The sequence below is a fragment of the Megachile rotundata genome, chromosome 2 (genome assembly GCF_050947335.1).
Source record: "Megachile rotundata isolate GNS110a chromosome 2, iyMegRotu1, whole genome shotgun sequence".
Classification (NCBI taxonomy): Eukaryota; Metazoa; Arthropoda; class Insecta; order Hymenoptera; family Megachilidae; genus Megachile; species Megachile rotundata.
In genome coordinates, this window is record NC_134984.1 from 22,917,106 (window position 1) to 22,929,001 (window position 11,896).

At 30.2% G+C, this 11,896-nt stretch overlaps 1 protein-coding gene and 1 long non-coding RNA gene across 9 annotated transcripts; one reads left to right on the top strand and one right to left on the bottom strand.

The window, feature by feature from the left end:
- Positions 1-67: 67 nt before the first annotated feature.
- LOC143265746 (uncharacterized) lies at positions 68-756 on the top strand. The gene is made up of 2 exons (XR_013040414.1): positions 68-207; positions 288-756. It is a non-coding gene; the product is annotated as an uncharacterized LOC143265746 (long non-coding RNA).
- A 2,024-nt stretch (positions 757-2,780) lies between these two features.
- On the bottom strand, positions 2,781-11,049 carry LOC100881143 (uncharacterized). Of its 8 annotated transcripts, none has more exons than XM_076539147.1 (11): positions 10,427-11,048; positions 10,208-10,333; positions 8,671-9,204; positions 8,469-8,572; positions 8,231-8,403; positions 7,799-7,924; positions 6,956-7,103; positions 5,946-6,787; positions 4,252-4,822; positions 3,591-4,152; positions 2,781-3,495 (listed from the first exon to the last, which is right to left on the bottom strand). In XM_076539147.1, the coding sequence occupies exons 1-11, from the start codon at positions 10,593-10,595 to the stop codon at positions 3,326-3,328; spliced, it is 3,525 nt and encodes a 1,174-aa protein (XP_076395262.1). In that variant the 5' UTR covers positions 10,596-11,048; the 3' UTR covers positions 2,781-3,325. The 8 variants fall into 8 exon arrangements, with proteins under 8 accessions (XP_076395262.1, XP_076395259.1, XP_076395251.1 ...); XM_076539144.1 differs by having other exon boundaries at positions 10,202-10,333; XM_076539136.1 differs by having other exon boundaries at positions 10,208-11,049.
- Between the last annotated feature and the right edge of the window lie 847 nt (positions 11,050-11,896).

The window sequence follows — 11,896 nt, forward strand, 5'->3', positions numbered from 1 at the left end:
ATAACCCGACTTTGAATATATACAGAAATAAATGGTCACTGGATATATTTATTTCACGTGAAATCGTCTAAGAGCGCATGCACGTTGTTGCTGGTTATAGACGGTGCTTCAACGAATCAGAGCTAACATGCGCAAAATGAGTAGAAACTTCTTGTCACAGAAATATGTTCAACTGTATAACCAAATAAAATACATGGATTATAATAGGTAACGCACTCCTACGGCTGACAAAAATAAACACTTTTCGTTGAAATGAAAATAGAACATTTGGTGCTGTTCCTTTCCAGGCGCACACGACATAACCTCGAAATAAAAGAGATGAACTTCTGCTCGGCGTGTACTACGAACTTCACTGCACTTTATTGATTTTTAACTGTCAGAGGTCACCTACTTTCACGATCACACTGTCTAAACATTGCACTGAAAAAATTTAGTATATCTTCGTCGTTGAAATATTATCATGGAATTGATATAATGAGAAATAATTTTATTTGACTTACGTCTATATTTTGCATAACGCGATAATTTCATTCTAAAAATGTGTACAAATATACATTTATAATTATACACGTATATGTATATATACATACATATAAATTTAATTGTGTTTTTTGTACATTTGTTTAAACCATTTACCAGATGCACTGTATATGCTAACGACTGTAATAGTTACATTAATCATAAATGAAACAAGTTTTCTCTTGTATAAGATTTGTATTATACAAAGTATTCAAATAGACAGATATATTCATTTAATTTTTAAAGATAACTTTATATTGCCTTTATATTGTACCTATAAAGTTATATTAAGGGAGTTTTAAAATAAAAGTAAAGTTATTATTTACAAATGTAAGATACAAATTTAGTGCTCTGCTGCTATTTGTATACATTTACAGATACATACAACTTATTTGCACCAGAAAATTTTGTTTAAATATGCGTTACATTTCTGAAACAAGAGTAACATTAAATCATATGGGAATAGGGATGTCATTATTACGACAAAAACAAAATATTAAAATCCAAAACGAAATTTTTAAAATACGTAACAAAATGAAAATTCGGATACAGATTAAGAGATAATTTTTAAAAAATCATCCATTAGTTGTTTAACATTTATTGATTTAATATAAAATTATTTGTAGTACTCGTATCAATGCTAAGACTCATGAATATATATGTATATATATATATATATATATATAATTTCCGTAATATTCACATTTCATATTCAACGTAAAAAATATTTCCTCTTGCACAAAGTCTCTTGAAACGATATATAACGATGAAAACTGTAAATTCTACGCAGTATAAGAAATAAAAAAATATCTTTTCACTTCACGATCATTGACTTCGTTTTTCGAAATATAGGCAATCAGAAATGGAATAACCAACTTCCGGAGCGCGCGATTTAAATCTCAATCAGTGGCGCAGTTTACTGTTAATGATTTAAATAACACACTTATTTCGAAAACGAAACTGGAAATTGCAAAATGATAAGATTTTTCAATTTCTTTTAACACGAATTATTTACAATTTTCATGGCATATATCAATTTTAAGATACCCTGCATATTTAACTCGTTAGGTAGGAGTATATCTTTAAAACCTCCTTAATGTTTATAAATTATTTAATTTGTGTACAACTAAAAATAATAAAATAAAATAAAATAATTATAAGAATTTTCGCGCTGCAAAGTAAGGTAACTAATTGTAAAACTTTTTACAAAACGCAACTAATTAAGGCGTGCGTGACATTCATGACGTACTTAAATAACAAATTGATATAACAGTTAATATCACTTGAAGAATTTTCATTTACCTAATATTACGTCTTAAACTAATTTTCTCGATATCATTTTAAAATTATGTACGTAACCGTTTTCATAATTAAAAATTTTTGATAGGTCTTCATTTCTATAAATCAGTATGAAATCTAACTTTATAGGATCGTAGGGATATCCGACATTTCGGGTTAGGGTCGAGTCGAGAAAGTCCCGGTGGGTACCCAAGACATAGAAGTTTTCGAATTGTTTCACTGTTTTTGGTAGTCCAATTATATTAAGAAACACTTAGAAATTGAAATTTAGGATTCTAAATGCTTTCAAATGTAGACTTAACCCAAAACAATGGGATCGCTCGATACAACTGAGTCACCTAAAACAGTCGAGTTACTCGAGTGTTCGTACGTCCCTGGTCTCCGCCCGAATTTGCCCGACTTTCACCGAACCGACTCGACCGATATAACAACTGTTAGCTACACATTCTTAATAATTTGACACTGTATCAATAATGCACCTATTTATAAAAAGTATCAGAACAAAAAGAAAAGAAGGAAGGAAAATAAACAATGATAAGATTTGATAGAAAACTGAAGATCCTGGTTAGGTAATTTATCGTAATTACGCAATTTGTACCAAGTACAGATTAATTACTACATTTTTATAATATTATATCGTATAGAATTATAAATATATTACACATTCTACAACATTACCCATAAGGTTCTCCGTGATTTCTTTGCAGCGGAAAACTCGTATCTTAAATATTTAAAGATACACGTGTATTTCATGTAATGTATAACCATTATTTATACAGCCTAATCACTAAATAGAGCCTTATACACCATGATCTCGTTTCTTTTCCTTTTTTATCAACTGCTACCTCAATAGAAATTCATTATGTATCGTGAAATAAAAGTACTCGTCTTGACTCAATATTAAATGTAAAAGTTCGATATTCATAAAAATCGAAAATTGTATGCTTCATCCCCTTTTAATAAATGTGCGCGATGTGTTTGTAAATCTTAATTTTATGTAATAATTACCTTAAACATTTACATTCATTTTTGCTTTTTTCATAGTTGAAAAATCTCTGTTCATGTAAATACGCAAGTACAATATAACCAAATAATTTACGGGCACACATTAAAAATATTGCAGTCTACAAATGCTAAGACTTTCTTTGTTTGAATGATTTACACAAGGATACCAGCCTCATTAGATTTCTGCTTTCCAGACAAACTAGCACACAACTGTGGCATTTATGGTCCCCTGTTTTTATCATCAAAATACCGTCTTCTCGTTAACGACAATTAAGGAAAGAACGGTATTTGTGATTACCATAAAGTGTAACAATATTTAAGGGGAACTGTTCGAAACTACAAAACACATAGTACATAAATATTAAATTACATTTCATCCAATTCACAAGTATTGGAATAAATTGTGCAGACACTATGGAGTCAAATTTACAAAATTTCTAATTCTCCTTGTATCAGGTTTCTTTTTTTTTTCTTCCTTTTAAACACTGTATTCCATTTTCTTCTATTGCGTAGCAGTATCTGAAATGCTTTGTCGCCACGTAGCGTGGAAAGGAATCTTCAAGATTTTAACTCTCGTTTTAGGCAATGCGGTTAATAAAAGTTTTTGAAGTTGAGGCAATGGTAATATATCTACTTGTGGATTTGTTAAATTTGGTTGTTGTTTATCGTCACCTGCAAAGTATTAATATGTGTGTAAGATTAAATGAAAAATAATTTTAATATGCACATAATGGGCCTACATAAATTTTCTTTAAAAGTGCAAATACCTTTTTGATTGTCATTTTCATCTTCAACATCTTCAATTAATTTCAAACAGGGCACTGGTTTCAAAACTGGTATCGAGTCACCGGTAACTTGTTTACTCATTAGATTACACTGGTCAACAAATAATTCTGTTACCCTGAGTAACTCGAGTGTAACGCCCCACACAAAATGTGTCAAATTATTTGACAATTCAGTCACACCACCAAGCACCATGTTATTGGATGTCGCCGATTGAGATATGTAAGTGGGTATTATTAATAACCTTTTGATATTTTTACAGTTGGCCAGACACTTATCAAAACCATTTTTCACGTCAAAATTGACTAACTCCATTTGATTTAAATTTTGCAGTTTGGATACACCCTCCAAAATATTGAATGTGCAACATGAACCTTGTCCTTTTTCGAGCCTAAGACGTTCTAATTTTTGTAATTTTATTAAAACGGTCGTTCCAAATTTGTCAGGAAAATCTGAACATTCGCCCAATTCTAATGCTTCCAAATTTACTAAAGCTTGTATAATATCGATTTTCTTCTTTCCTAATTCTTTAACCGATGTTAAACTCTGCAACATACATTTAATTGATACGTAGGAAACATCGTTTGGTCATATTTAATATAATTGGCACATATATGAAATACGTAAATTACACTAATTACTTACCAATTGCGTTAATTGTGTCAATTCTTGTAAAGGTGTGAGATCTTCTTGTAGTGACATTCCACTTATTGCTTTAAGCCTTAATTCTTGACAACGTTTAAGATTTCCAACCGATTCCAAATTTAAGGAATCACATTTTATCGACATTGCACTTAGTACTTCTAGTTGGGGGCAGCTTTTAATAACTTCTTCAACAACCATTACAGGACATCTACACAATTCTAACTTGACCAAGCTAGTTACGCGAGGTATCACCGATAAGAACTTTTTCCAAATGCTATCAGATTCGCCTGCCACAAGCATTTTCCGGAGATCTAAATGTTGAGTACCTCGCCTCTGTAAGGTGTCTGCTAAGCCATCCCAATCTGTTACTTGACTGTTTTTCATTCGGACAGTCTTCCACAGGGAAGGGTGTGCAGCCAAGTCTCGCCACATTTTACAAACTCTTGCAGCACGTAGCAACTCTTGAACCTTAAGATATTGAAAGATACGCAGTAACGCATGATAACCAGCACAGACAGAATCCATAAAATGTTGTTGTTGATGTTCAAGTTCCTGCTGATTTTGTTTTCTTCTGAAAGTATTAAAATAAAAATACTATTAGATGATTTCTCTTTAATACACTGGCCTACGACGCAATAAGGGTATCGGTTATTATATGTCAATTATAATTTATTTTAAATAAAAGATAAACTTTACATTATAATTTTCCTGATACAAATATATTTAATTTTAAAGAGGCTTTTAAAGGACCAATGATTTACAACAATAATGCTGACTTTATGATGTAATAAATAAGAAATAGAAGTAAAAGCCTCTGAAAGAAAAGTGTTGATTGTGTTTTACATTTTTTTTAAAAAGAATAAAGATATGGAAACAAAAAGTAAACATAAATAGGGAAGTGAAATAATGAGGAGTAGGGATTGGTAGGATGTTTTTTGGGAAAACGCACTAAGAGTTTTTTTGTGTTTCAGCTCGCACATGTCTTTATATCTGTAAATATAAAAAGTAAAAATGAATTAGATTTTTTGCACTGAAGCACTTATCAGTAGCTGTGTATTTGTAATTGTAGCATGAACGTAAATAAGGTACTAATTTCACATTTTTAATGCATATTTTTTTTCTTTCCTTTTTAAAGAAAAATAACTTTCATTAAGCTTTATTATTTTTACTTTGATACTACAATTACACAACACCTGCAAAAACCAACGATACGTGATTGTTTTGTTTCATTTTTCACATGATCTCAAAAATTTGGCCGCATTTCTAAGAAGCTAAGGCAGTGTGCTTCGATCACAAGATAAAATCAAATTCATTTTTCACCTCGAACTTTTATATTTCCAAATATAATAAACATCGGTATATATTGCATTTACAATACTATTTAAGTAAATTTTACACGAAGCGAAACAAATAGTTGCATTATTATCTTATTTGTTCCAATGTACTCTGTGCAACCGTACAAACAACTGTTGCAAAAATTTACTGAAATATTAAATAAAATGAAATAGTTTTCTTTCTTAATATGTGACATAAAATTAATCACCATAGAAATAGCACATATATCTTGTAAATACAATATGTACAAAGCAACTGCCAAAACCTCAAAAGAGAGTTGCCTTAACTTGTTTAAAGAAAATATTTAAAAAAGGAAATAAAAAAATATATGTTGTTGTGTTTGAGAAACAAACACTTACTTGATACTTGTTTTAATTGAACCCAAATTACTTATAACAGACTGATGTGAATCTGCTTTTGGAAGATCACTTTTATTAGCTATATTCGTTTTCCTTTCGGGTGATTTATAATTTAATGATTTCTTGATTTCTAATGCAAGATCTGTCATATTAGACAAATCATTCTGAGATTTATTTATAGCCAACGTATCTGTTCTATTACTATTATTACATGTTTCTTCTGTTACATCCATTTCAGAACATAGCGTAGATTCTATATTTGACGCATCTTTCAATGCATCTTTATCAGGTGATTTATCAAAAACATCTTTTCTTAAAGACTTTGTTGTTAAGGAAGCATGTGACTTTGTGAGCATCGAACTTTCAACGGTATTCGATATATCAGTAAGTGAACCATCCTGAAGTACAGGAGGTTTATCACCAATTTTGTCAGGTTTTACTGTAATAGCTGGTTGAACCGCCATGGCATTATTTTTTGGTACAACGATATACCTTTTACCTCCCATCAAAGCAATATTTTGAGCTGGTTTCGGTATAGTCCCGTCATGACTTTGCAAAAATTCATTTTCTGTCTGGGAAAACCAATTACTCTCTTTCTTATCTAAATTTGCAGAAAAGTATGGTGTTGTCGAGGAGGATTTCATAACTTTAGTACTATTTCGCGATTGTGAATCCGCACTGTCAGATTTTGGAATTCTCTGAAGTTTTGGTGGTGTTAAATTTACTTGATGTTTTGATTTTGCACTTTGTGTACCTAACATACTGATCGGTATCAATGGAGGAGGTGTTAGAGATGGATTTGTTTGAGATTGTTGAGATTCATTAGTGTCCTGCCGACAGTTCTACAACAAAATTAATATGATTCATTTAATAATTCAATTGTTAGCGGTTATGATTTATTCATTAAACTTAATATTCCAAAGCAAATTATATTTTGCTTATCATAACATAAATTTGAAATATAAAAATAATTCGAAGGAGGGATATTCTATGTTAAAAATCAAACCTACCTTGCAAATATAATTGTCACTTCCTGCAAATTCCATACCATCAACACATTCAGGATGATATAAACAGAGACACACGCGACATTGTAAGCTTGGTATCAACCCCATACTTGTTGAACATCTTATACTGCATGGTTCTTGAACTTTGGGCCTGTAAGATGTGCGTTGATTGGGGAAAGGGATTAAGGAATAAAACATAAATTTTAAATAAGGAGTTTCAGGATTAAAGGGACAAAGGAGAATACAGTTATGAAAAATATAGAAGGAAAAGTATAAACTAATTCAGAATAAACTGTTGAACTTGAAACTACATACATGGTATACAGCATGCATTTTTAGCACTATCAAAACGAAATACATATCAATATATTTTTCAATTTACACTGCAAATTATTTATTTTTATTTATGTATATTGGAACAAGATTTCTATGGTAAAATTACCAAAAAATATTTTAAATCGAATTTAATCAATGAACAAATATTTCTGGCTTAATATAACAAAATTATGTATAAAATAATTTTGTAATATTATAAATTATTAACCGCAACAATTTATTTACTTATTTTTTGTAATATTTAAATATATTCATCTGAGATACTTTGAAATGTAAATACACGGAAATATTCATTTACATTCTATATAAATTTTTTTTTTCTTTCTTTTTCATGAAATATAGCAAATGCACATGCTGTAAATTCTTCATTGGGCCTTTTCAAAGCACATTAAACATGATTCATAATCGTGTTTAATCATTAAGCATTTAGGATACCCTTGGACATTCTAATTTAATTACAATCATACAATATAATAAATACAAAAATAATTAAAACAGTCAAGTACTTACGTCAACTGCCTTTTAGGTTTTGGAGGTGGTGGTTTCTCAACTAGTGGTTGACTCCTTCTTGTACTTGTAGTCCGTTGTGGTGGAAGCATGTCACTTTCTTCAGACTGCGATTTCATTTCTGCTATGCATATTGTATAAAAATTCTTATAAAAATAACAACTTTACACATAAAGAATAACAAATAAAAAATCTGCATACTAGATTTTAAAAATTAAATTAATAACTAGATTTTATTTATTTGTTACTGCAAAGTATCATTGAATACATATGTGAAAATATATTTAAAAATTTCTATGTACTAAATTCAATAATGAAAGATGTTCAATACATGTTTTGTAACTCATTCTTTTGCTAATCTATACACAAAATTAATTTGGTAAATCAAATATACAAATAGTAATGTATGTAGTTTTTAACTTATATAAATGCATACTTATTTGTGGAGTTTTCTTTGCAGGCACTTTCACTTTAAATCCAGTTGCTGCAGCTTTTGGTGATTTAGTAGCAGCTTTTGTAGGCACTGGTGCAGGCATTGATGGTTCTTCTACAACTCTCTTCACTGTTTTTTTATGTGCTCTCCTTGCTGCAGCACCTGATCCATATCCCTACATTGAAATAATTATTAATATCCGATTAAATTTCATATATACATAAAAATCAAATTACATACTCTTATCCTCTTTGCATCCCGAATTATTTCTTTGGTAGGATCTTCCAGACCAATAGGCTCTTTGAAGAATGTGAAATTATCGATAGTCAACTCTTTTGTATTAACTGCAAAAAAAAGAACATTATAATTTCTTTATTTTGTTATTTTAATTTCTTATTATCTATGTTATTGATAATACATTATCTTCGGAAATTTTACTTACGAAACTCTGCAACTTCTCTAAAACTTCTAACTTTCTTTCCTTTTGGAGTATAATAATATATATCAGCCATTCTCTTTAGGTTAGGATCACTACTGGCTCTGAACACTAATTCTCGTTTCCAACCATATTTAAAAGGTTCTTTGAATACAGGATTTGTTACATCAACAATAGCTTTCTGTTTTGTAGTAGTATTTCCTGGACTGATCCCACGTGACAAACGACTACCTTTAGACTTTAAAGATATTGCGGGACTACTAGTAGTTGATGATGAATTTGTTGATTTAAATGAAGTTCCATCTGTTTTATGTTCTAATTCAGTCTCCATAGTATTTGGTATTCCAACCGAATCTGTTTCAGATTTATCAGATTCTTTTTCCTTTTTTATCTTGTCTAAGTCAAACCCATGTTCTGATTCATAACTATGCATCCTACTATCATCTGAATCTTGTTCATCATCTTTTCTGCCATCAAAATTCTTCTTTGTACTATATCTAAAGCGTTTTGCCAATTGAGCTTCTGCTACTTCAGCTTCAGCTATAAAAATTCATATATAGTATAAAAAGTAGCTAGTATATCTTATTACACTTACATAACTTAAATAACAGTGCACTGACTAATTTATATTTGAAATACTATTATAAACAAAATTTAGAACAACTGATAGTAAACTATAAAGAAATAGATAAAATAAGTAAAAGGTATAAAGACAAGTTAGGACAAGATTGGAACACATATAAGTTTGATAACTATTAGATTAATACGTATTAAGTGTCATTTTCCAAAGGAAAATTCTAAAAATATATAGTTCTTACTTTTGAAAATGGTATACATTTAATGAAAGTAATTTCTGTACAATTCTTCATACTTTTATAATTATTAGCTAATTTCATTATTATATTATTATACAACTGTTAGTATAATTTCAAATGAATAATATTTCTCTGCAAATATTATAAAACAATGTTCAGAAGTTGTGACATTTACATAGTTTTGTTAAGTCAAAATTCAGAGTTATTCATTAAAATTTCAAGAAATCATTTTTAATATGATATAAACTAAATTATAGATGATATTTTGAAATACTTTGATATATATTTTTTTTTAGCATATGTAAGTTTTCTACAGTTCTAGTCTATCTCATAAATGCATAAACATCTGCAGTCCAAAAATAATATTTATACTTTAAATTGTCTAATGAAATCCAAAGTTTAAAAAAGTGACAACTTATATGTATTAACCTAATAAATAGGAAAAGGCAGACAAAGGCATAATTAACAATAAGCAGGAAATGGAAACTATAATTTATTACAAAACATTGTAAAGTCCTGTAATGCTATAAGTCAGGCAATGAGGGATATAGTATTACAATGGTTTGAAAACAAGTTGTTCATTAATAATATTCAAAAAGCATTTGTTCAAATTCACAGTCCCTTAAAAAACTAATTAAACGCGAGTCTTCACTTATAAAATAAGGTATAATAACACATAATGTTAGCCATTTACATTATGTATATAATCAAGCAATAATTACCAATACCAATTAATTTTTTCAAGATGTGACTGCCAGGTTGTAGCTCATTAGTTCCTTGAATATCAAATCCATTGAATTCGACGGATTCCTCTGAGCTAACATCGTCAGTGTCCGAGTGCTTCCGCTTGCGACCTTTTGTATTGAATATTGTATCATCACTTTCAGTGGTACTAGTTGAATCGGCCTTGAACTTAGATAACTCCTCTCTAATATGCGGTATCATACCTTTCCTTGCTGAACCCATAATATCACCATTCACCTCTTGACTCTCGACTTTGATGGTTGGTTCGATCTTAATTTGCATTTCGTGTAAATCCGGCATACTTTCAGCTTCTAGGTTAGGATCCGCGCGCGCCTCATTGGCGTTCCCGCCATTCACATTGACACCGTCCATTTTGTGGTCCCTCCGGGACCAAACACTGATTCCGCGTACTTCAACGATCTATGCGCGAAGAACGTTTCTTTTGCGTTGCCCGTCACTACATAAAGAACTCCATTAAACACGTCTCTCCGCGTAAGTAGCTGTACTACAATCCCCTCGCGTCTGGGTGCCACAATCCCGCGCTCATCTGTCCACGAATGCGCATAACGAACGCGCAGGCACCACTACGCGCTATTTACACAACTGCCAAGATATCTTTGCATACAATTTCGAGTAATTCCTCATTCCTTTGTCACACTGTACACTTTCTTTCAAACAACCACGAAAGGTGTATTACAGCAATAATTACTTATTTTCCTGTAAACGCGGCACAAATTCCTCGAACGACAAACGACAAACGATTCCGAGCAAACACGAAGCGTCCATAAAACACACAACCGGAAATGGTGGAAAAAAAAGCTTAAGGCCCGTTTCCAATACGCAAATATTAATATCAAATTGAAGATGATAATTAATAATATTTTAACGATATAATTATGGTAAAGAACTTTTATAACGATCAATGATTTCGTAATATTAATTAATTAAATATAAATAGCTACAATCGTGCGTATAAATATTACGTGGTAACTACTATTACATAAAATTTAAGTTTTTAACAATTACTTAAAGTACGATATATAAAGTGTTTCTATCTAATTCAATGGTGCACACTTATTAGAATAATATTCATTAACGATTAATTAATATCAGAATACACCTATAACAAATCAGTTGAACCATGACCAAATTATCACTTATAAGAATATAGTAGTACACGCACACATAATTGCTTGCAACTACGATCTCACACACAGCTGCAAAATAAAGAAAATAGAGAGGACCCGTGGCGCACAGTGAAAACAGTTTTGGAATTGACAGTTTCCTAATCATTTATTTTATTTTTTTTTATTGTTAATTAACAGATACATTATCTAATTATGATATCAGTTTAAAGAAAATATTCGTTTTCCGTAATCGTACGTATAAGGTGAGCATAGTATTAATTTCTAACTTCTATCTTGCCATTAATTCGAATTACAATACATTCTTAATTTCTGTTAAATATAGTTTATACAATTGATGTCTGATAATAATAAGATAAATATTTCATGGCACAACATATATTTCGTTTATTTGTTTGCGATTAAACTTTGTTATCAATCATAAAGTGACAAACAAGATATATTAGATAAACGTATTAAAAGGAACAAACAGGTATACAATGTCCTAATTAATTTGAAAATTATATATTTCATATATTATTAATTAAT